The following is a 26197-nucleotide window of genomic DNA, read 5'->3' as shown; positions in this document are numbered from 1 at the left end:
ATTTGAACTCTTTTAATCACAACTGTTATTTACACATCTGTGGTAGACCCTGACACATGAGATTGGGCATATATTCGGTGTGAAGCATTGCCAGTGGCTGAACTGTGTCATGCAAGGCTCCAATCACTTAGAGGAGTCTGACCGTCGACCTCTTGACCTCTGCCCCATCTGTTTGCGTAAACTACAGTCTGCCATTGGATTCAAAATAGCTGACAGATACAAGGTAAGACCACACCCTTCCAGAAATGACTGTAGTTTGAAGCAGTAGATATAAGTATTTGAACCACTCTCTGGTGAACCCATGTAATTGAACATTTGAGCATCACTAACTTAAATAAGTATGGTATGTTACTCGACAGGCCTTGCTGCACTGGACTGAAGATGGAGCTGCCAGCAGTGAACAAAATACAAAACCCACACAAGCCTTCCAAGAGTATAAACACTGGTTGTATAAGTGCTTACGAATATTGAAAGGTGAAAAATCATGATCCAGCCAGTATGATCTTTTGCTCCCTACAAGCAATGTTAAGGCAAGTGGAGACATGCTATATGCACATTCATGAAAAGAGCTTTGGTGAGAAAGCTTAAATAACATTAAATAACATTTTATTTCTCTCTTTTTGTTTAAAATGTGAGTTAAATCAGAAAACAATTTTCAGACAACAGTCTAAATTTATTTTTAATTTTAAAATCTGATGTAAAGATTTTGATTACAGTTGTCTGTTGTGCAGAAACAGAAGACCTCTCAAGACCACATATGCTCATCCCACTGAACAGAGCAAATATAATTCCTTTCCATTATATAAAAATCCAAGTCATGTGACAGTATTTCATAACTAATATAGTTTTACTATAGAGGTAATTGATGAAGCAGTCTTATAAGACACTTTCACATTTGAATTTGGCATTGCATTACATTGGGAATATTTGTCTTGATTTCAGTTGTACAACCTAAGCTCTGCAAAGCTTTGAATTCACAGTTATCTTTAATAATAGAGATGCAAATGTAATCCACACAGTTGATAACATTGCATCATGATCATGTGGTGGAAAAATTCATTTAACACTGCTTCTGTATGCCTATATATGCATGTATTTTCTTAGAATTGCTGTGTGGGTTCAGAGGGGCGACATCTGGGGGGGAAACAGATGTCTGAGGATGACCTGAGGGGGTCACCTAAGTCCTAAATGTGTGAGAAACCGCCCATAGAGAGTTTTCCTTGTTATGTGTGGAAATTTACAGCTGCTAAGACTCTGTAACCTTGACGCAGCAAAGGGATTTAAGGTGGAGGACTGCCCTCTTCCTGGGTCGGTTTCACTCTGCAGGAACTCAGTGTTGCTGTATGACTGTCTGACCATCTTTGCAAAGAATAAAAGCTTTCTTTTTAATTATACCTGAGAATGAGTCTGTCTCTTATGCTGATGAGAGTTGATTTAAATTTTGCCACGACAATTTGGTGTCAGAACGTGGGATTCTTTGGATGTGTCTTCTGGACCTGTGAGCGGATGGTGACTGATCATCCTGAACAATAGAAGTTCAGCCCTAACCCCGATTAGAACCTGAGTGGCAACAGAACTCTCGGGTAAGAGACAGTTCATGGTATTCTAAATTTTAGGTTTTTAGAAATAAGGTTTGGAATCTAAATTTAAAAGAGGGATGAACCATAGCGGTGGGACGTTCTCTGTGGGAAGCACAATCAAGAGGATGAGGGGATCCGATTGTGAGAATACTGCGGCACAGTTAATACATTTCTAAGGGGAATTGAAACTGCTGCAACTGGCGTGATCGTAAATTGAGTTAGAAATTGAGATCAAAGCGATCCAGATATTTCGAAACGATAAGCTGAGATCATGCGCGAGTGGTTAACATATTTCTAAGAGGGGAAGTGAGACTGTGCGAGTATTGCCTGTCGAATTGGCAGAGAAAAGTCGGATCTGTTAGAGATGTCTGGCAGATTATAGGCGCGCCGAAGAGAATCTCCACAGAGAAGGAAACCAGCAGATAAGGGAAAGTCTCAGAGCAAGCTCGCTGTATATGATACACCAGTGTTTAGACAAATGAAAAAAGTGTATAGCCAAAAATGCATGCAAGATATGGGGAAATTAATCAAATACCATGGTTTTACCAAAAGAGGGAATGTTGAGTGTTAAGAAATTAAAAGCTGTGAAGGAATCAGTAGAAGAGGGAAGCGATGGACAGAAAGGTTGTTGTGTGAGGCTGTGTGAGAAATGTGAACGAATTGTGAATTGTTGGATAGCGGTAGCAGATAGGAGAGAAAGGACAACGATGCAGAAAGAATTAGTAAGTAGAAAGGAGGAAAAGAAAGTTGAAGAATGTGAAGAAAGTGTAAATGCCTCACATAGACCTACTAACCGCTCTGATGTTTGTGTTTCTAAACATGTACCTCCGATCTATACACACTTTATGTGGCTGAGCTGAAGGCCGTGAAACTGGACCCTGACCTCGACTGCTCTCTGCCGAGAAGACCAACAGCACCGTGGGCAGATCCAGAATGGAGACTAGAGACAGAGGAAGAACCAGAAATCATTCCTGAAAAAAAAGGAATTGAGGAAGAAACCTCGCAGAGCACCCCCGACAAAGAAAAGATAAACAAGACAAACAGCGAAATAAGAAAATGTGAGTATAACAGCTCCATTGATTGGAGTTTTAGGTCCTGACGGGCCTGTTATGGTCTTTAAACCATGGACTATAACGGACATGAAGGAAGCGATGGCTCACTTGCCGAGCCCTGAAGGAGCAGGTGATAAATTTTCTACCGAATTAGTCACCTTCTGCCAAGAATTCAGCCCTACTGTGTACGAACGGAGAAGGCTGCTGCTGGCTATGCTGTTTTAGCACATGCTTTGCATGCAGAGGAGATGCAGACGGCGAAGAAGGAAAGAGTTAAAGCCAAGACCAACAGAGAGTGACAGCTGGCTTTTGAGCAAGCCGTGTTGAAGCCGGGGGGCTATTCTGTGCAGGGAGACCAGCAATCGAAAGGGGGAAGATGGAAAAGAGGAGTAGGAAGATATCCGAATGAAACTGAAAGAAACTCTGAAAGATGGGGTTGTTGGATCTGCGAGACAGATGACCACAAGACATTCAGGTGTACAAGACGCAGACTGTGCAAAAAGGACGGTCATTGGGCCGAGGATTGCCCGGAGAACCAGCGAAATCAACAAGCAGACTGAAGCGAGGGAGACGGAGAGCAGAGAGGAGGGGTCCAGGGCGAGCAACCAACAGTCACAAGTCAGGGAAGTGAAAATTTTCTAACCACAAACACACACACATACACTAATGTACTTTCTGCTCTCTGCAATGAAGAATATGCTTGCTTTCCTTTGTGTATGTCTGATTCTGTTGATAAGCATCCTGACAAATGTGCTTTTATGTTTAAGAGTGAAGCTTTTATGAAAATGCCTAAATATCTTATGCTAGTGGAGAGGATATTGATTGAGTTTTTAGTTGATTCTGGGGCCGCACGGTCAGCTATACGGCCATGTGATTTGCAGTGCCAACCACAATTAACAGCGAAATTAATGAGTCAGTTTCTGCATCAGGGCACGTAATCTGTGAAAGATTCACAGTGCCTCTGAATTGTAAACCAGAAAGGGGTGAGGGCCTGAGGCATGCTTTTCTCTACACCCCTGCATGCCCAGTGCCTTTGATGGGGAGAGATTTATTGTGCAAACTAAATCTGACACTGATTGCAGACTCTGGGGGTGTCCGAGTTGCAGAGAAAGAGCAGATTTGCTTTCTGCAAGCAGAACCAAAATGGGCATATGAATGGCACATCATAAATTCTGATTGGGCTGGAATGATGTGTGAACTGGCTAAAAATCGAACAAAACAATTAGACAGAGAAATTGCGTTGCCTGACAAATTGCATTTCATGTCATATGTTGTAGTACAACGAGATGACCAGTATGAGAAAGACTGGTTTCAGGGAGGAAAAGGAGAAACTTTACGTTTTGAGAAAATGTTTTGGACAGAAAATGTGTGTGCAGTTTCAGTTTGCCCGACAGAAAAACAGCTTGAGTTTTACTCAATGGCAGAAGATTCTGTGCCTCGCTCTCCAAGGCCAGCAGACAGGGCCCAGATTAGAACTGTTTGTGAAAAGCTGTGGTTGTGTTACAGACCGAGGAAGATAGGGGAGGGGGTGAAACACAGTGAGAGTCTGGGAGTGTTTATGTCAGAGTGCAAGCATGACATTGAGACAGAGAGAGTTGTGGTACCCATTGACAAAAGAAAAAGGGAAAATCATTGCATGACAATTATTTGTGCCTCAGATATACATCCAGCATTAACAAAAGTGCCATCAGAGTTATGGGCAAAACACAAATATGATGTGGGTTTGATTAAAGGATGTGAACCAGTTGTGGTCACCCCAAAATCTGATTACAGACCATGTCAACGTCAATACCCTCTAAAACAAGAGGCAATTCTTGGTATAAAACCAGTATTTGAGTCACTATTAAAAGAGGGAATAATGGTGCCATGCAATGATTCTCCAGTTTGAACTCAAATTTTTCCTGTAAAAAATAAGGGATGAGGGTCAGCCCACAGACTGGCGATTTGTACAGGATTTACAGGCTGTAAGTGCTGCTGTCGGGCAAAGGGCTCCATCAGTACCAAATCCATATACAATTTTGTCACAAATACCACAAGATGCAACATTCTTCTCAGTGGTAGATTTGTATGGAAGCAGTGTAGTCTCAAATATAATTCACGCAAAAAACACGATTCACACATGCGTAGACAATTTCACATGAATGAAACCTAATTCACGTACACACAAAAAAAATGTACGTGCGTGAAATAAAAAAAAATTCACGAAAAGCAATTCACATGCACAAAATAAAATTCTATATTTATAAAATACATTTCACAAATGCAAAAAACAATTTGTAGATATACAACTGTGCACAAAAACCTTTGAATGTTTAAAATGTACTTAAAATTTACTACGAATCCACTCGGATTTGATTGTGTGTGTTTTTGAGACTTTCCTGGCAGAGCTCTCTTCCCACGTGGGTCCGTCGTACTCTTTAGCCAATCAGATGCTAGCTTACCATTCAACCAATCATATCATAAGCCACTGAGTGCATTCAAGGAGTACGATTTTGCGCACCTTTTGCGCAATATGGATTAATTAGAACGGAAATTTAGCCTTTACATCAGTAATCCAGCATGGCGAATGAAGAACGGGAAGCACGGGTAAGAGTTTAGTTTATTTCATAGAAGTCTGAGTTTTCACATTTTATCGTTTACACATTCAATCAAAATACAGTTGTAACAGAACAGTTACAGTAATTATAAATTAAACTGCAATCAGGATAGTAAAAACAAAGACCTGTAAAGACAAAAGTAACATTTTGAGAGTTGGGAAATTATAATTCTAAATAATCTTGTTTTATAAATTGATGTCTGTTAGGTCAGTGTGTACTTTCTTACAGTAATACATTTTAAAACATGTAGCCTAGTCATTGTTAACCACTACTTGAAGCAATGTAGTTCGATCAAGATAAACAACATCAGATATTTAGAAACGTTGTTTAATTTGTAAATATATTGTCGGTACATTGAAATGCATCTTTCTCTTCTTATAATTCAGGAATATCTAAAGCAGTATATTCTTCAGCGACTTCATGATCGTTTAGTTCAGGGATTCCCAAAGGGTGGTGCGCGAGAGGAAAATGTAATGGCGGTCTGTTTTTTTTTTTAAATGGGATTTTTCCATACAATAAAAAACATGAACAGTAAACATTTCCTTTATAATCGCTTTTATTTAAAAAAAAAAAAATGTATATATATATATATATATATATATATATATATATATATATATATATATATATATATATATATATATATATATATATATATATAATGTATTAGTTTTCGATGGAAACGTACAAGACAGATGCTGTCTTCAACGCACTGTTCTTCTTTTATGTACTGCAGGCTAATATGCGTGCCAACTCGTTTCATTCATTCCATTATATATATTATAAATATGCTTAACTGGCTGAAATCAGAGAAACTGTCAAGTCGGACATCTTATGATAAAGTTGTTAGACAGGAGGAGAGGGGCCAAGAGAGAGTGAGGATTTGGAGGCAACAGTGACGAAGAGAATAGAGAAAGAAAATTGGCAAATAAAAAATCTTGAGGAAATCTCTCGCTGCATGCTGAGTGACTTTTGCGCTGCACTCGAAATGTTCCAGATGCATCCTCTTTCATTTTATTTATGTTTGAGCCTATGCTCTTTGCAACATAAGTATGTTGTGGATCGTGTGTAGGTTATTTATTGTCGCACTTGGAAAGTTTCAGATTGATCCTCGTTTTTATTTATTTTAAATATTTCGGAGCTTATTCTCTTTAATGATGTGGATCGTTTGTAACTTCATTGCAATTTAATTCAATGTACTGTCGTTCTAATTTCCATAACCGTTATGTTATAGTGCAGCAGTTCCCAAACTTTTTTTCCTGTGCACCCCCTTCCATGTCCCAACCGGGTTGGCGCACCCCCAATCCCCACTTAAAAAAACGCAACAAAGCTGTCTTTTATCGCCATGTAAAGAGTCATGAACAAAGAACATCAACAAAGTTTCAATATAATGCAACAAAGCTACGCACAAGCTTCCACTTTTAAGAGGACGAGTGACAGACACAGGCTCAGTAACAGAAAGCACAGTTATTTTCAGCCGCGTAAAAGAAACAATATGCTAGGCCTATTAAATGACCATGGAGCTAGCAGCAGCATCCAGCATCCCGTCACCAATTCAAATGCGTCCCGCCATGCTGAACACAATTACATTTTTTTTTTCAGTTTTACGCACAAGCTTCCACTTTTAAGAGGACGAGTGACAGACACAGGCTCAGTAACAGAAAGCACGGTTATTTTCAGCCGCGTAAAAGAAACAATATGCTAGGCCTATTAAATGACCATGGAGCTAGCAGCAGCATCCAGCAGCCCGTCACCAATTCAAATGCGTCCCGCCATGCTGAACACAATTACATTTTTTTTTCAGTTTTACAATTATTATTATTTTTTACATTAATTTAAACATTTACTTAAATATAAGCTATAGCCTAATGTTTTTCTTATGTTAAAGTATTTTGTGTTTCATATATTATTTTCAGACATGATCAGACCTACTCGCATAACAATAGGTTACTGTCGTAACCCCGGTTCTCTGAAACATCGAGTGGAGAGATCCACCTATGGGAAGGGCATCCGTACCTGACCTCTGCAGAAGCATCCAATTGCACCAAGTCTGGCTAGACAGACAGAAGCGCGCAGTCAATGCCAGGTAAGGCCCCGCCCCCTTACCTAGGGGTATAAAAATGGCTGCAGCGCTGCTATTCTCCAGTAAGTATATTCGCTTCTCGTGTGGCAAGCGGGGCAACGCTGGTGGATCTCTCCACTCGATGTTTCAGAGAACCGGGGTTACGACAGTAACCTATTGTTCTCTTTCATCATCTCGTGTTCAAGATCCACCTATGGGAGAGACATGGACAGCTCCCCGATTGCCCAATACACTCACAGTGAGGTTCTGAAAGCCAGAGAAGGATGGTCGCCCCAAAGAGGCGGTGCCTGACACGTCCCATACTCATGAACCTGCAATACTGATGCACAATCGTGACTACTGTGCATATGCAGCACATGAAAACATTTTTGCATCACACACATGATAACCAATGTGCATATAATTACACCCAGAAAAGGACTGTAAAAACATGCTTAGTGACAGGGATGTGCATGGCCAGCCAGCCCATTCACTCCGTCATCACTTCCAACAGGGTGGCAGGGAAGGGCTAAGCAGACCCCACCCCTAAAACCGAATGTGCTACCGAGATATTGGTGACATCCAGCCGGTAATAACGCACAAAGGTATGAGGAGAAGCCCAACTAGCAGCGGAGCAGATGTCCTTTAGCGACACTCCCCTAAACAAAGCCCAAGAGGTGGCAATGCCCCTCGTGGAATGAGCTCTGATGCCCCCTGGTGGCTGCATACCCTTTGATTCATAAGCCAAAGCTATAGCATTCACAAGCCAATGTGAGAGGCGTTGCTTAGAAATAGGATTCCCTCCATGAGGGGGTGCCCATGAAATAAAGAGCTGGTCGCTCTTCCGGAAAGCACTGGTCCTGTTCATATATGTCCGTAAAGCACGGACGGGACAAAGAGCATTTAGCCTCTCATCCTCCAGCGAGGAAAAAGGTGGAGGGTGAAAAGCGGACAGCTCCAACACCTCCGAAGTGAACGCAGGCAAGCACTTCGGCATGAAGGCCGGATTAGGCCTAAGGGAAACCATATCTCTACTAAGAGAGAATTTAGTGCACGAGGGATGAACCGAAAATGCATGTAGCTCACTGACACGTTTGGCTGATGCCAAGGCCAAGAGCAAAGCTGTCTTGAAGGACAGCAGCTTTATTGAAATACTTCCAAGAGGTTCAAAAGGATATTGAGACAGAGCCTCCAACACCATGGAGAGATCCCACTCAGGAACTGTCCTCCTGATGACTGGCAAGCGGCGACGGGCACCCTTCATAAATCTGCGGATTAGAGGATGCTGCCCGACTGTTGAGCCCTCAAAGCCCACATGACAGGCCGAAATCGCAGCCAAGTAGACCTTAATTGTGGAAAAAGACCTGTCTTTTTCTAGGAGGTCCTGGAGGAAACACAAAATATCAGGAACTGAGCACTGATAAGATGTGAGACCACGCCCATCACACCACCCTTCGAACACTCGCCACTTACTGCCATACAAGGATCGCGTAGAAATGGCCCTGGCATTCTGTATAGTAGCAATCACACGCGGCGAAAGCCCAAGTGCGCTTAGGTTCGTCCTCTCACGGGCCAAGCCCAAAGAGCCACCCTGTCCGGGTGCGGGTGATAAATCTCCCCGTTCGCTTGGGACAATAGATCTGTGCGGGGGGGAAGGCGCCACGGCTCGACATATAACAGAGGGATTATCTCCGCCAGCCATGGTGCTTTGGGCCACCTGGGTGCTATCAGAATGAGAGACAGGCCCTGCCCTCTCACCTTGGCCAGTGTAGGAATTATCAGGCACAGGGGAGGAAAGGCATACAGCAGCACACTGGGCCACGGGTGGGCCAGTGCATCCACCCCGAGGGGCGCGTCCACGTCCTTTAGCGAGAAGAACATAGGACAATGGTAATTTTCGCGTGAGGCGAATAGATCCACGGTTGCCTGTCCGAATCTCATCCATAACACATCCACTATCTGCGGGTGAAGACGCCAATCTCCGTAGATATAAGCCACTGTCGTGGTATTGTCGCAGCGTACGAGCACATGATGTCCCTGCAGGCGAGGCAGAAAATGATTCAGAGCTTTCCATACGGCCATAAGCTCTAAATAATTTATGTGCGCTGAACTTAGTCTGCTTGGCCACAGACCGTTCACCGTTCTGCCCTCCTGGGTGGCGCCCCAGCCTGTTAAGGACGCATCTGTCGTCACAACTTTCCGCATAATAACCGTCCCCAGAGGGGTTCCCTGTGCGTAAAAGTCTGCGCTCTTCCAGTGGCGCAAGGCTGCCGAGCAGGCGCGCGTCACTATTACAGAGCGGCAAAGATCGCGCATCGGGCTGAAATGTAGTGACAAAACCCATTTCATGAACGCTCTCATTCTCAGGAGTCCCAGCGGTACAACCTGGATCGATGAAGCCATAAGACCCTGCAGCCTGAGGCATGTGCGATATTGTACTTTCGCCCCCTCTCTGAACTGCGACAGACAGTTCATTAGAGAGAGAACGCGCTCTTGAGAGAGACGCACTCGCATGGAGACTGAGTTCAACTCCAAACCCAGGAAAATGACATTCTGACTGGGTGTAAAATTGCTCTTGCTCACATTCACTCTGAACCCGAGAGATGTGATGTGCGTGTGCACACGGCAGGTGTCCTGCAATACTTTCTCTTTCGATTCGGCTATGATGAGCCAATCGTCTATGTATGTCAGAATCCTCAGACCTGACATTCTCATGGGTGCTAAAACCGCCTCCGCACACAGACAGAAACACCGGGGGCTCAGACTGAGCCCAAACAGCAGAACTGTGAATTCGCAACATGTGCCTTGGTAGGCGAAACGAAGAAACTTCCTGTGTGGCGGATAAATGCTTATATGGAAGAAAGCATCTTTCAGGTCGACCGATGTGAACCAGTCGTTCGGTTTTATGGCGCGGGCGAGCGAGCCATGAGTCAGCATTCTGAAATTGTATTTCCTCAAATGTTTGTTCAACACACGAAGGTCCAAAATAGGACGGAGAGCGCCGTCCTTTTTTGGGACCAGGAAATAACGAGAATAAAATCCCTGATTCATCAGACTGGGGGGCACCACCTGAATCGCTCCCTTGTTTAGGAGGGAGGATATTTCCTCTTTCAGAATGTGTGAGGCGTTCTCTTCCATGTGTGAAGAGAGAACGCCGTTGAAATGCGGGGGTTTCATTGTAAACTGCAATCTGTATCCCTGCATTATAGTACGCATCACCCACTCAGGAGCCGAAACAGTTCGCCAAGCCCATTCGTGACTTGCGAGCATTCCCACCCGAGCTGCAGCGGGGCTGTATAAGTCCAGCTGGTTTATTTGTGATGCAATGGCGCCATCTAGTGGACACACCAGGGGCACCATGCAGGGGTTCAGACAGATTTCCTCTCTCCGCAGGGAGATGGACTCTCTTCATTTGATTCGTTTGTTTTAATGTGTTTTTTGTTTTTTTGTGTGTTTTGTGTTGTGGAAACACTGGGGCCGAAGCCTTTATTGGTTGGGTGAGGGGAACAGAGTGTATGCGGTGTGGTGACACTGCTTTTGCACTTTTCCTCACAACAGGCCCCCTGAACGTGAGGGGGGAACACACACCGTTCATTAAACACATGGGCTAGGCAGCCTCGAACGGGGAGGAACCGATCCATCCACGGGAGACCCTGCGTCTTTTGAACGGGGGTCCTGGGACAGCAAGAGAGTCCGAAGGCCCGTGAACGCAGACTCGATGTCCCTATCAACCGAACATCAGGCAGGCCGCTTACATTTCGAGTCGATGGGGGAAGGGTTAGGTGGTTCCCCAGTGCTTAGCAGGCGGTGGGTTATTCTGCCGTTGTGGGGGTTTGTTTGCTGGGCCTTTCCTTGCCCCGGTGGAAGTGTCGTCCCATGGCTGGAATGTTAGGCAAACGTGCAGGGGTTGTCTGGCGTGGGGCCGCCTTCCTAGGGAGACATAATTTGAAGGCCTCGTCCTCCTTTTTGTCGTCATACCGTTGTTGCATCAATGCGACGGCGGGACTGAAGAGAGCCCGGCCGGGCTCAACCGACGCGCCCGCGATGCTCCGCTTCTCACTGTCAGGAAGGCCTGACAGGTTAAGCCAGAGCGAGCGCTCTCCCACCACAGAAAGCGCCATAGAGCGCCCGGAGGCTTGGATGGCCTGCCGAGCGTTACGAAGGACGAGGTCATTCACCGTCAGGATATCCTTCCACAGACGTTGAGGGCCATGACAGCCAAGGCCGAGGACTTGTATGCGGCCTGGTGAACTGAGGCAGAAAAACGGTCCATCTTGTTTGGCAAGAGCGGCTTAGGGGGAGCGAGCAGCCCGCCCTGAGCGGGGTTAAGGTGCCTGGCGATGGACGGCTCGATAGCGGGGGGGTCACCCATACCATGAGCTGCATGATATCCTTTACTTCAAGCCCTGAAAGGCCGTGTTTGAAGTCGAGCGGGTCGCTCCAATTGTGCCTCATATGCTTAGCGCACGCTGGAAGGACGGGGAAGAGTTGTTTCCTCGGACCGGGAGGAGGTCCCAACACTTTTCCGTCATAAATATCCCTCTCCTGGTTGGTGGCGCTCTGTGGAGCCGGCCACTCAATGTTGAGGCGAGCAGCCGCTCGCTCACACACTTCCAGGAGGATGGACTGAGGCAGGGCTGCGTGGCCGCTAGCCTGGGGAACACCAGAGGGCAGGATGGCCTCCTCGTCCTCTGAGACCCCGAGAAGGGCCACATCATGCTCATCGCCGGAACCGGCCGGTCCGTCGGCGAGCATGAGGTTGCCCGCGAAGATGTCCTCTTCGGGGAATGCGGGATTGGGCTGGTCAGCCCAAACAAGTGAGGATGCGCCCCGGGAGTCCCCCGGTAGCGCGTCGACGTCACCGTGTCCCCCATCTGAGTCAGAAAAACAGAGCTCGGCGCACTGGGTCGCTGCAACTTTAAGATGGCGTCGTAAAAGCTTTCTGGGCAGCATAAGGCAATTATTGCAATTTTCCGGGTTCTCCAAGGCTTCTTGAGCGTGTTTACGGCCCAAGCAAACCACGCAGAACGGGTGAAGATCCTTAGCAGCGATTAGCGCTCCACACGCGGCCGGGCAGGCCCGTGATAGGCTATTCCCCGGAGAAGCGGTAGGTTTTGAAAGCGACATACCGGAGAAGAAATCGGAAAAATCCATGGCGGGCAGCCGTGTGAGCAGGTGAACGACGAGAGCGTGGGCGGCTCTGAATGCAGAACACAGCAGAAAAAGGCTGAGAAGACGACAGTCACGTCTGGCGGAGGCTGATCGGTCGATATGTCCTCCTGAATACACGAAGGTGAGCTGCGTGATCCAACCGAACTGTGTCAATGCAGAGATCGCGAGAACCGAATGTCAACTGGAGAATAGCAGCGCTGCAGCCATTATTATACCCCTAGGAAAGGGGGCGGGGCCTTACCTGGCATTGGCTGCGCGCTTCTGTCTGTCTAGCCAGACTTGGTGCAATTAGATGCTTCTGCAGAGGTCAGGTACGGATGCCCTTCCCATAGGTGGATCTCGAACATGAGATGATGAAAGAGAACATTACTAATTTAACGAACACATACAAGCGCCCACTTTGGCAGAATTCAATCAACAGCCATTAGTTCGGTAAAATTGAGCATCATAATGGACAAATTTGTTTTTAAGTGAGAAATAAAAGAAATGTGAAAAATGCCAGCGAATGAACACGTGGAAAAAAATAAAAGTCGCAGTATCAGTAGTGAAGGAGAGTGCTGGATTTTCGGTTTGCCCCGCATTTTACTTGAAGTTCAGGCAAATGGGAACACCATATATTACATAGCAATCATCCTTAATTGAAGAAATGTGGCAAAACATCTCTGGAGAGAACATTATATTATTAAATTCGAATGTGCTTTCCATATTTGGACCAACATAGGCTACATTTGTGAATGCACATTTTCTGCAATGTCGCGTCAAGTCTGCTCCTGTGCGAGTCTTACAGGCTGCATCTTAAGCCATATGTTAAACTTTCCTCGTCCGTGGGGAGACCATTATGGACCGCTAGGTAGGCGTGACGTAATCATCATCATGGGAGAGTGCGTGCGGAGGCTCTGAGAGGACGAACGCGTACCTCCCATTTTTTTATGACCGCGCGGACAGGTGCGTGTGGTCTGTAGGCTTCAAAAGCTCAATTGCACATGTGGAGGCAGTGTGAAGAAGCCCATTGCTACTCGAACCTGTGCAATCCGCTTGCACTTGGACTTGGACCATACTGCGGCCCAGTGGAAAAAAAGGTTGAGAACCACTATAACATATATAGTTACAAATTAAATAACGGTTCTAAATATCTTATGTTGTTTATCTTGATCGAACTACATTGCTTCAACGTAGTGGTTAACAATGACTAGGCTACATGTTTTCAAATGTATTACTGTAAGAAAGTACACACTGACCTAACAGACATGAATTTATAAAACAAGATTATTTAGAATTATAATTTCCCAACTCTTAAAATGTTACTTTTGTCTTTACAGGTCTTTCTTTTTACTATCCTGATTGCAGTTTAATTTATAATTACTGTAACTGTCCTGTTACAACTGTATTTTGATTGAATGTGTAAACGATAAAATTTGTAAACTCAGACTGTTATGAAATAAACTAAACTTTTACCTGTGCTTCCCGTTCTTCATTCGCCATGCTGGATTACTGATGTAAAGGCTAAATTTCCGTTCTAATTAATCCATATTGCGCAAAAGGTGCGCAGAATCGTGCTCCTTGAATGCACTCAGTGGCTTATGATATGATTGGTTGAATGGTAAGCTCACATCTGATTGGCTAAAGAGTATGACAGACCCACGTGGGAAGAGAGCTCTGCCAGGAAAGTCTCAAAAACACACACAATCAAATCCGAGTGGATTCGTAGTAAATGACGATTCGTACATTCAGACACTTGTACATTTTAAACATTCAAAGGTTTTTGTGCACAGTTGTATATCTACAAATTGTTTTTTGCATTTGTGAAACGTATTTTATAAATATATAATTTTATTTTGTGCATGTGAATTGCTTTTGGTGAATATTTTTTTTTTTCACGCACGTTAATTTTTTGTGTGTGTACGTGAATTAGGTTTCATGCGTGTGAAATTGTCTACGCATGTGTGAATCGTGTTTTTTGCGTGAATTATATTCGAGACTAAACTGCTTCTATAGATTTGGCAAATTTTTTTCCGTGCCAGTTGATAAAGACAGCCAATTTTGATTTGCATTTGAATTTGAGGGCAAAGGTTACAACAAAAGCCCTAAGAAGGAGTTTGGAACCTTTGACCCTTACAGCAGATACAGCTTTGTTACAGTATGTGGATGATCTTTACATGTGTGCTCTTAATGAGCTTTAATGTGTAGACTGACACTGTGACCGTCCTGAAGCATCTGGCTCAGGGGGCCATAAAGTCAGCCTGACAAAAACTGCAGTTCGTAAAACAACAGATTACATTCCTGGGGCATGTAATAACACCAAATAGCAAATCACTGTCTGAAAAAAGGGTTAAAGCTATAAAACGACAAAACCATTAACAAAGAAACAAATGCTTAATTTTTTGGGGATGTGTTCCTATTGTAGAACATTTATTCCAAATTATAAAATTTTTGAGCTGCCCCTGAGAGCCCTGAGAGGGAAGGGGTTGATTTTATATGACAGGATTGAGTGGACAGAGAAAGCGGAAGAGGCATTTCTGAACATGGAAGTTCAGCTGTCTGTTGCGCCAACTCTGGGCTTTTCTCGTCAACCCTTTACTCAGATGGTTGATGAGAAAAATGTATTTATGACTTCTGTATTGTTGCAACATCATGGAGACAAGTTGAGACCTGTGGCATATTTTTCCAGCAAATTAGACGCAGTTGCAGCAGGCCTGCCACAGCTGCTGAGAAGGCCGTAAGGGCTTCTAGAGAATTCGTAGGTTACTCTGATTTGACATTGATGGTGTCTCACGCAGTGTCCATGATTTTGCAGGAACAGAAAACATCACACTTATCAACAGCGCAATGATTAAGATATCATACTATTCTGCTTTATGTGCCTAATATCACTGTTAAGCGATGCACAACCTTGAATGCTGCTACTCTTCTTCCAACAGAAGAGGATGGGGAAGAGCACCATTGTTGTTTAACAGCACTTGAACAAGTGTGTACGCCAGGTCCAGACCTGTCTGTCGTGCCACTTGAAAATTACCTCTTTGTGGATAGCTCAGCTTTTAAAGATCCACAAACAGGCCTGAATAAAGTTGGTTATGCAATAACTGAATTTGACATTGTGGCCTCTGGCTCATTGCCATCAAATGATTCAGCACAAGCAGCTGAGCTTGTGGCATTAACAGGAGCATGCAAACTAATGACAGACAAATGTGTAACGATTTACACAGATTCACGCTATGCATTCGGGGTTACTCATGATTTTGGTGCAATGTGGAAACACAGAAAGTTTTTGAAGTCAGATGGGTGACCAATTTTAAATGCACCCCTCGTGGCAGATTTGCTAGACGCTATTTTGCTGCCAGAAAAGATAGCCATTTGTAAATGCGCAGCGCATACTAATAACAAAGATTCTGTATCTACAGGAAACGCCAGAGCAGACGCAGCGGCGAAGGCTGCGGCATCTCAGCAGACAAAATCACCAGAGTGTACTTTGTTATCTGAAAATAACTCTGACCTTTCTTCATCTTTACAGGGCATGCAGACATTTGCGACAGGACAGAAGAGAGAGAAATGGAAACAGTGTGGCTGTGAGGTTGTGAATGGAGTATGGATGAGCAGAGATGGCAAGCCTTGTTTACCTAAACACTTCTTTTCTCACTATGCTAAGTCGATGCATGGCAAAGACCAAGCATCGAAAGGGGGAATGCATAATTATGCATAATTTTTTTGCAAAAAGTTGTGTCATTTGTAATACACATAATGTGGCCAGAGGCAGAAAAATGTCTCAGGTATCCCAGACGGCACGGATGGGGCCCTTCGAATGTTTACAGATGGATTTCATTGAACTTGATCCAGAGTAAACCTGAGCCCTTTTGAAATTCTCTTTGGCAAACCATCATTTATGGGTAAAGGAAGTAGGTAAAACAACAGCTGCCATCTACAGGTGTGTGAGCATGACACGTTGAGTTATTGCAAGGAAATGTCTTCTCTGTTGTCTAATGTCTGTGTTCAGGTGAAAGCTGCTCAGGAGGAGGTTGCTGAAACACCGTTGCATAACGTGAAACCAGGAGATTTCGTGGTGGTACGAGACCTGAGGAGAAAGAGCTGGAAGGCGAAAAGGTGGATTGGACCGTTCCAGGTGCTTCAGACCACTCACACGGCTGTAAAAGTAGCAGAGAGAGCAACGTGGATCCAGGCCAGCCACTGCAGAAAGGTCCCACCTACATCAGACTAAACAATACTCTAAACAGACACTATTTGCATTAATAAAGTTGTTTACCTGGTTTTAGTACCATTAAAGAGACAGATGTTGTAGTAGTTGAAAGTTGACCTGAGGTGAGCTGAATATGCTCAATCCATTGCTCTTTTGCAAATATATAAACAAGGTTCCTTTTAAAAATAAAGTATCAAATACCTCTTTCTAACAGTTTTCTATAACATTTACATAGTTTAACCTTAGTTGCTGAATTCAGCCTTATTATTGGTCATTGCTTTACCCATCAGTGCCTAGTAATCACCCCTTGCCTATAATCACTAAAACTGCAAAAATGTGGTTTCCTGTTACACAGTGTGTGTGTCTTTTGCATCTAGGATTCTAATCGACAAAATACTTAATGTTTAGTATTACAAATGTCCATACATGTGTTTTTTCAAGCCTAATCATAGTTTTCTTGACAGCTACTGCTAATATAGTGTACTATGATCATCACATGTATGATCTCGGTGTAGAAACTGTTGTACATCTTAAAGGGTTAGTTCACCCAAAAATGAATTCTGTCAACATTTACACAACCTCACATGGCATTCCAACTTCCAAACCAACAAGACTTTAATTTTATTCACATATTAACATCAACATACATACATAGAGCACCTAAAATATGTGAAACGTAAACTCAAGAGCACTTGAGGAAAAGTGAGAAAAGGACCTAATTGGTTCATGTGGGTCAATGATGACTGAATATTCATTTTTGGGTGAACGAACCCATTGAGTGATTATTATGAATCATAATGTTGCTATGTTTTAGTCATAGGTTTGATAGTACCTAAAGTTCTGCTAAATTTCAGAAAGGAAGTCAAGACTTAATATCTTGATTATCCACTTCTAGAATTTCCTCCAGTTTGTCTTTGCACACTTGCTCCACTATGGGGTTATTCTGTCTATTCTTCCTCCTCGAGCACAGTTGACCTGTCTTAGATGGACGTACGAACCCAAGGAAGATGGCACCTAGTCCCATTCCAGCAGCACAGGAGTAGAATGCAGCCCTGTAATTTTGCGTAACATCCACAAGGAGACCTAGAATATTTGAAAGGGAAATGCAGTAAGTTGCTAGTTTGGGGAGTTTTTGCTTCTTAAAATTAAGCTTTGCCATCACAGAAATAAATTACATTTCAAGAACACTGCTTAAAAATTTAAAAGGGAACACTTAAATCATGCATTTGATCTCAATGAACAAAACTGTGTAATTCGTTGAGAACAAAATTATGTGACAATGGTCAATGGAAACTCAAATAACAACCCACTGAGGGCTGGATTCCAAATTGCACCTAAAATCAGGGCCATGCACAGACATTTTGAGGGGCAGTGGCCCAAACCAAAAAAAAAAAGGGGCACAAGGAGGGTGGGTGCTTGTTAATAGAAATTATCCAGTTGTTACAAATATACAATTAAAAGAGAAATCAGCACACTCTGTAATAACTGACTTTATTGTAGATGTTTTGATAAGAGTGGGCTCTTCCTCACTCTCTGAGCCTGCTTCTGCCTCATCTTAAATGGAAGTAGGGGAGAGTGGGGTAAGTTGAGTCAGTGGGTAAATTGACCAAACCCCTGCATGTTAGCAAATGTACACTTTTACTGTCATGTGACAATGTATTTTGCTACCACCCATCATTTCAGCCAGACTGTATAAAAGAGAAACACATTGGGGTAATGAAAGGCATCATGGCCGTAGCCAGAGTTTGAAAATTAGTGTGGTCTAGGTGGGAATTGTGCTATAATTACCCCACTTATTATATACACTAAACACTTTGAAAGAGACCGATACAGTATGTAGATGTTTGTGAAAGATGTTTAATCTGTTTTGGAGGAATGAGCACTGTTAAATTATATCACATTTCACAATTAGGTTAGGGGTATATAATTGTATCAGTTGTTTATTATTCATTAAGCAATACATAGGCCTATTACTGTTATAGTTTTCATTAATAACGATTGCTAGAGTATATAATGTAAATGATAACATTGCCCTTGGCATGACTGAAAATGTAACTACAATATGAAATAGCATAGATGTAACATACTTGTTCTACAGATCTCTGTAGTGTTATATGCTACTGTTTTTGATACCGTTGATAAAATGTATGACTGATAATATCAGGAGTTTTTTTTTTTTTTTTTTTTTTTTGCGTTTTCCTTACCGAATGTGGTATCCTGTCAGCAATGTCTGTGGGCTCTTTTGATTATGATCGGTTTAAGTTCTGGCCGTGTTGCTAGATATTGCTATGAAAACAAATAATAATAAATAAATAAAAATATCTTTCCACCTGTAGTCACTAATGGCCAACAGACTCTCTGTTTAGTTTAATTTATGGAAGGCTACAACTTTGGTGTTCAACATATTGTTTCAGAAACAAACAATTAAATATTGAAATGTAAACTTCATTTGGTTGGTTTTATGTTGTTAAAGTTAACTTCAAGAAAATAAATATGACTGTCTGTAAAAGGAAATTATTAAATTAGTTTTTAAATTATCTATTTCACATTGGATCAAATCAGATTTGGTCTGATTACTAGTAATAATTATAAAAAAAAACAAAATTGTCTACAAATTCTGCCAACAACAGCAAATTTGGTGTTATCTATATTAGATCTGTTCAGGTACAATCATATGATTATACATTCTAATTCTAAGAATGTGCACATTTAGAAGGCCAAGTCATTACCAACAAAAACAAACAATCTACCAACTAATTCAGCGGATCAACCACTGACTAATGTGGATCGTTATAAATCTACCTGGGAATGCAACTACCTTCGGGTGGTCTCCACTCTCCAGAGAGTGGAACACAGAATTTGAGTGATGCTGCGGAGCTGGCGGTAAACACGGAGCAGATTCGAGGAATCAGCGGATCTTTAGCGGAGCCGTAACAGACAGCTTTGAGATGGGGTGATGGGGGGCATAGGTGAGAGGGGCACCTCAGCAGATGAGGGCAAAGGGGCAGCCACCGGGCCACCCCCCTGTGCATGGCTCTGCTGCTTAAAATCAAAGTAAAAAACTGATATTACAAGTTCTTAGAACTTGCATGAATTTCCTCAAAGCATCTCATAATGCAAGTCAGCAGTGTGAAACGCCCCCACGTGCCGGTGTGCACTCCCGACATCATTTAGGCATGTTCCTGATGAGATAAAGAATTTCCTGGGACATCTCCTGCAAGAACTAGATCAGGGCATCTGTGAACTCCTGGACATTGTCCTGGTGCTCTTCTGTAGCCTGGGATGCTCTAATACAATGTCTAATACAATGTTCTCAATTGGATTCAGGTGCGGTCAATTGAATCAATACCTTTGTCATCCAGAAACTGCCTACACACTCTAGTCATGTGTGGCCAGGTATTGTCATGCACTAGGAGGAACCCAGGGCCCACTGCACAAGCGGAAGGTCTGACAGTGGCTCTGAAGATCATATCCCGGGACTTAACAGTAGTAAGGGTACTGATGGCTAGCAAATGGAGGTCTGTGCGACTCTCCAAAGACATTCCTCCCTAGACCATCACTGACCCACAAGTCAGAAACGTACACCAGTAGCCTGATTGAGACCATTTTGGAGGGCTCTGGCAGTGCTTCTCCTGTTCCTCCTGCTGCTGGGCCCTCCATACCCCTCTATACCAGTACTTCATATGGCTCTGTCCAGCTTTCCTCATGTAATGGCCTGTCTCCAAGTTATGTCTTCCATGCTCACAAGACTTTGCTGGGAGACCCACCAAGCGTCCTTGTGATGGCATGTATGGATGTACCATCCTGGGGTATCTTTGCAACCTGATTGGGTTGCTGGTACTAACAAAACACAAAACTAAAGACAAATCAGTCAGGAAGGAAGGATAATGAGAGAGCAATTGTCTGTGGCCACTAACTGCAAAACCAATCACTTTTTTTGGGGCAGTCTTGTTTTTGCTTCTCCAGTGCACCTGTCGTCACTTTCATTTGCACCAAAGCAAGAGAAACTGATTCTCAAACACTTATTCTTCCTAATTATACAGATTTATGTTTAAATTACTTGATGTTACACTGTGATGATTAAGTGTTCCATTTTTTTGCAGTTTACATTACAGTAGAAAATTAATTCATTTAGAATTTAAAAAAAATGTGAACATTAAAAAAGTTTTTCACCAACTCCAAAACTTTGAATGGTGGCGCAAAACATTGAATTCTTCTTACCTCCTAATGGTGGACCAGCCAGTCCTGCAAAGCTCTGAATACAGACATAGACGCCTACAGCTAAAGGCATCCTCTGGATCCCTACGACATCATCCTCGGCCAACATCGGGATGTGCATGGATGCAATGTTCCCAAGTAAGAAGCCGTAAAGCACACAGCACACCGCCAGCCCCCAGAAGCCATTAACCACAGTAAACAACACCAGCACCAGGGACATCAGTGACACACATCCTAGAAGTATGAAGATCTTTCTGATATGACCCCAGTTCAGGGCCCATCCAATGGATAGACGTCCAAAGATCTCAGCAATGGCCATTGTTGACAGCATATAGGCCGCCTTGCCCCTCTCGGTACACAAATTTGCGCTGAGCTCCACCACATACAGCTGCAGAGTGAAAAAGCCCAGTGTTGCAAAAAGGCCAAAGGCTGAATAACATAAGAAACTCCCTTCTTTTAGTACAGTCAAATCCAGGAGCTTATTTTTGGTTGACACGGCTTGTTGTTTTGGAGAAATCTGAAGTGGTTCCGCTTCTTTCTGTTCCTTCCCAGATTTGAGACCCTGTTTCAGCTCATCAAGTGACTGTACACCTGAATCTTTAAAGCAAGCAGAGCCTTGCATTTGTTCTTCAGGAAAAGAGCATGTGATCTTCTTGTCAGTTTCTGCTGGAAAAATCTTTGGTTTGATGACTATGGGATGGAGCAGAGCCCCACAGATAATAATGGTGCCCTGTAACGTTCCAATCACCACCATTGTGTACCTCCATCCAATTAAGTTCGTAAGAGCTGTGAAAGCTGCAGAAACAATTGGACTGCAAAACATTGGACTCTGTGTGTCACAATTATGAAACATTTATTTTTAACATGATGCATAATATGTGATGATATTACATTGGAGATGAGCATGCATGCCCTCACCTGGAGCAAAAGCAAATATAGCAAATGACTCTCCAGTGGAGGCCATAGCTGTGACCACAGAACGACGCCTGCTGAAGTACTGGGACAAGATTGTGATGGTTGGCAGAAATGTCAGACAGTAGCCCAGTCCTGCAGAAAGTAGGAGGCATCTAAAAATCATTTAGTTAGTAAATCAAACGTCTTAAACATAATGCATTACTATTTTTTATTGTAAAATGTACATACTTACAGACAATCCTGTACAGTTTAGTTTTAACATTAAATATGAGCATAATACAGTCAATTGAAAATAAAAAAAATGAATGAAAAGGGATCCAATGTTCAGACTTATACAGGTACGATATTTCCTCTGCATACATTTCTGTTCTTGCTCTCTTTACTGTGATCCTTCAGAAATCATTCAAATATGATCGATATGGTGCTCAAACAACTTGTCAATGTTGAACATGACTGTGCTGCATAATGTTTTTGTGGAGACCCTGATAAATATGTTTTTCAAGATTCTTGGAAGAATAGAAGGATCAAAAGAACATAATTTATTTGAAATAGAAAATCTTTTGTACCATTATAAATGTATTTACTGTAACTTTTCATCAATTTAAAGGGATGGTTCAACAAAAAATGAACAATATGACAATATGTTTAGTCTTAGTCTTGCGATCGAGAACCAAGTTTTGTTTACAGCAAAGGAAATCCAGTCTCCTCTGGCTTGCCTTGAGGGTGAACTATGCCTTTCGTGCATCCTTGCTGAATGAAATATTAATTTATTAAAAAAAAAAACTTACTAAATAAAATGTTTGAATAGTTGTGTATAGTTCAAGGCTTTACCTACCTGTCACAATCCCAATAGTGAGGTACATCTGACTGATGGAGCTGGTGAATGCTGTTGAGCAATGACTGTGGAGAGAGTGAGCAGCACCAAGTTCCTGGGTGTCACAACAGCGTCTCTACTTCCTCCGCAAACTGAGGAGAGCCAGAGCCCCACCCCCCATCATGTACACCTTCTACAGAGGCACCTTCGAGAGCATCCTGACGAGCTGCATCACTGTGTGGTATGGCGCCTGCAATGCGTCCTGCCGAAAGACTCTGCAACGCATAGTGAGAGCAGCTGAGAAGATCATTGGTGTTTCTCTCTCCTCCCTCCAGGACATTTATGGAACACGTCTCACCTGCAAAGCCCTCTGCATCGCAGGTGATCCCACTCACCCATCACACAGCTTTTTTCAGCCTGCTACCATCAGGGAGGAGACTGCGGAGTCTCAGCAGACTGAAGGACAGCTTCATCCACCAGGCTGTCAGGAAGCTGAACTCCCTCCCGAACCTGCCCCCCCTCCCCTCTTCTTCCCCAGGCATCTCTGAACTATGAACCCCCCCCCACACACACACACTAATTATTATATGATGGCATGCACTAGTCAATTGTGCAGCATTGGTCTGCTCACTACCTCATTCGGCATGGAACTGACGTCATTCAACTACCTCATCAGTCAGTTAAATAACTGCTCTTGGTCACTTGTCACTTTAATCAGACTTAATAAAATATTTTTAATAAGTGATTTTTTTGCACTAAAAAATCTTTTAACTGCACTGTTGTTCACTTCATTAATTTTATTATATGTATTTTTTTATATTATATGTATCATTCCCTTATTGTATAGTTGTATCTACATTTTATATTTGATCTATTTATTTTTGTTTAGGCTTTAATGTTAATGTTAACTTTATGCACCGGGGTCTGAGAGTAACGCAATTTCGATTCTCTGTATGTATGTACTGTACATGTGGAAATTGACAATAAAGCAGACTTGAACTTGAACTTGAACTTGAGATCATTCCCAGAGATGTGAGAAATCCTCCAAACATCACAACTGGCTGGAAGCCAAATCGATTACTCATCACTGATGATAAATGTGCTGAAGAGACGTGAATAGCAAGGGTACAGAAATGAACCCATATATATATATATATATATATATATACAGTGTTGGGGCTAGTTACTCAAAAAAGTAATATATTACATATTACATATTACTCTCAAAAATAGTAATGCCTTACTTTACTTTATTACTCCCTGGAGAAAGTAACTAGTTATATTACTAGTTACATCTTTTTTCTTAATTACTCTATGATTGCCTGAGATGCATCAGATGGAGGGAGAACATACAAAGGAGGAGTGTTCTTTAGGGTCTTTATCAGTGGCGGCTCCTGCCAATTCTCTCAGGGGGGGCAAATGTTTGCTCTATTAATGAGGATAGGTCACTCATTCAATTGATAAATTAACGGGTAGTTAAAGATGTAAAGGGAACCGAACTACTATAGTATTAATTAAAAATAAACTGACATTAGGAATCAATCTCTTGCACTCCTTATTTTTCTATATCCGTGTTAACACTATTCAGCAGCATATGAAGACTAACACCAGGATGTGGTTTTTCCAAAAAATACTTTTTACTTTTCGATTTCAGTTTAATAAGAAATAATTGAAGTCACATAAATCACTGTTTACACAACTCACTTATATTACTGCTCGTCAGTACACCTGTTCTCTAATCAGCGGTTAATTCCCTCAGGTGCGTGATTTCACATAGAGCAGCTGTTACTACACAGAGCCGTTATTAACTGAGAAGATGCGCAAATCCACGTTCATTTTCAGCGTTTATTGGCACGGTTGTATGAACATATGGTTCACGCACCTGATGGAATAAACCGCTGATTAGAGAACCGGCTTTACTGAGATGCGCATTAACGAGCGGCCGATCGTGATCGGAGCACTCCTACAAAATAATTACTGAATCTCCACCCGTCGAAACTAGCTTTCTGTTGCTGGGAACCTTCCTCTGAAAAAGAGCTTGCCGTTGTTGACGCTTCCATTTTTCCCCATCTGTCTGAGCGTGCCGCTCTGCTGCCGGCAGGGTTGCCAGGTCCCAGAAATATTTCCAGCCCAATGGCAACTCAAAACCCGCCCAAATGGAATGAAAACTAGCCCAATTTTTCAGTGTCCAATCAGATTAGACAACGGCTGGATTCCCACAAAGGGCCTTAAAATAAATTTATATAAGTTTAAGTTTAAAGTATTCGCCTTTTGTCTTACCCAAATTATTAATATCACACACTGTTTTTTAAATACACAATCTCAGGTGCATTATTTCTTAGAAAGGAACTGCCTGTGTCAAATAATGTTCTGGCATTTGAGAAAGGAGCCGCATTTTTTTTTTTTTTTTTTTATGTTTTTCAGTCGCAGCATGAGCTACCACATCACCGTGGTGAGCTCTTACTTCACATTTGCAATATTTGCAGAACGCTATTCTATCATCATTTGGAACACTTCGAATCCACTCCTTTAATCCTTTCTCTGTCTCCCATTCTTTGCGATACTTCTTTCCATACTTTCCCCATTTACCTGACATTTTCGAATGCTGCTTGTACATCCACAGACAACCGAACCGACGCTTCTGACTACAACGCTCTCATGATGAGAGTGACGTGATGATGATGCTTGATTTGTGATGTCAAAGCACATGTGGCGCGCGCGCAAGTATTAATACTACTCGCAAGTATTAATTCCTGGGGATCAACCCCCACTAATAAAAGGTTCACTTTTATCTTTGTCCACAATTGTTTTATTTTATTTATTTTTTTGCGGCCACGGTACATTATAAATGTAGCCCAAAAAACCGCAACCCGCAACTCTGTATTTTTTCCCGCAACTCCTTTTCTAAAATAGCCCAATTGTGCGGGAAAACCGCTACCCTGGCAACCATGGCTGCCGGCTGTCGACCAATCAGTGATGCTAAATGATACCTCGTGCCAAACCCAGACCAATCACTGTTCCATTCACGCCCTCCTTCCCTTCCCTTCTGTTCTCTGTGTTGTGTGCCTTGTGTGTGATGAAGGTGCTACTGGCAAATGTAACGCAAGTAACTAGCTTGGGAAAACTGTAATAATATTACCATTTTCAGACGAGTAATGCCTTACACTACTAGTTACTGAAAAAAGTAATATTATTACAGACCCAACACTGTATATATATATATATATATATATATATATATATATATATATATATATATATATATATATATATAAAAGAGTAAACATACAGCTAAGAGGAGTCAAGCAAGCAAGTTATTTTTTTACATTTCTAAATTTAAAGTAACAGTTACAAACCTACCTGTGAAAGTCATAACAAAGACACATATTGAAATGATCCATGATACTCGATTGTCACCCTCGCCAAACTCACTCATTAAGTCCTTGAGAAAAATCCCAAAATGTCTGATAACCCCGTAAGTGAACTCCTCCACCAAGAAAAAGGCTACAGCCACAATCCAACCCCAACCACCATCTGGGACTTCAGAGTACACTGTAGAGCCGAGGCAACCTTTTATTCGGAGAATCCACTATGCCAT

The 26197-nt window shown here is 42.6% G+C and overlaps 2 protein-coding genes and 1 pseudogene across 5 annotated transcripts in view; 1 reads left to right on the top strand and 2 right to left on the bottom strand.

Annotated features, from left to right (window-relative positions):
• The window catches only part of LOC127969153 (archaemetzincin-2), a 27046-nt gene extending 3442 nt beyond the window's left edge, over positions 1-23604 (top strand). Inside the window, exons 6-9 of one of the 4 annotated variants that reach the window (XM_052570920.1) lie at positions 47-223; positions 360-530; positions 732-1583; positions 16452-23604. In XM_052570920.1, coding sequence (XP_052426880.1) covers positions 47-223; positions 360-488 — 306 coding nt within the window. In that variant the 3' untranslated portion in view covers positions 489-530; positions 732-1583; positions 16452-23604. Of the gene's footprint in view, positions 1-46; positions 224-359; positions 1584-16451 lie in introns of all 4 variants that reach the window. The other 3 variants (XM_052570922.1, XM_052570921.1, XM_052570919.1) reach the window with 3 other exon arrangements.
• Positions 8463-11996, bottom strand: LOC127969147 (uncharacterized). The gene has a single exon (XM_052570909.1). It carries the CDS (start codon positions 10649-10651, stop codon positions 8843-8845), a length of 1809 nt encoding a protein of 602 aa, XP_052426869.1. The 5' UTR covers positions 10652-11996; the 3' UTR covers positions 8463-8842.
• On the bottom strand, positions 17515-26197 carry LOC127969160 (monocarboxylate transporter 7-like; annotated as a pseudogene).

The sequence above is a fragment of the Carassius gibelio genome, chromosome B12, assembly GCF_023724105.1.
Source record: "Carassius gibelio isolate Cgi1373 ecotype wild population from Czech Republic chromosome B12, carGib1.2-hapl.c, whole genome shotgun sequence".
NCBI lineage: Eukaryota > Metazoa > Chordata > Actinopteri > Cypriniformes > Cyprinidae > Carassius > Carassius gibelio.
This window is presented reverse-complemented; position numbering and strand designations above follow the sequence as displayed.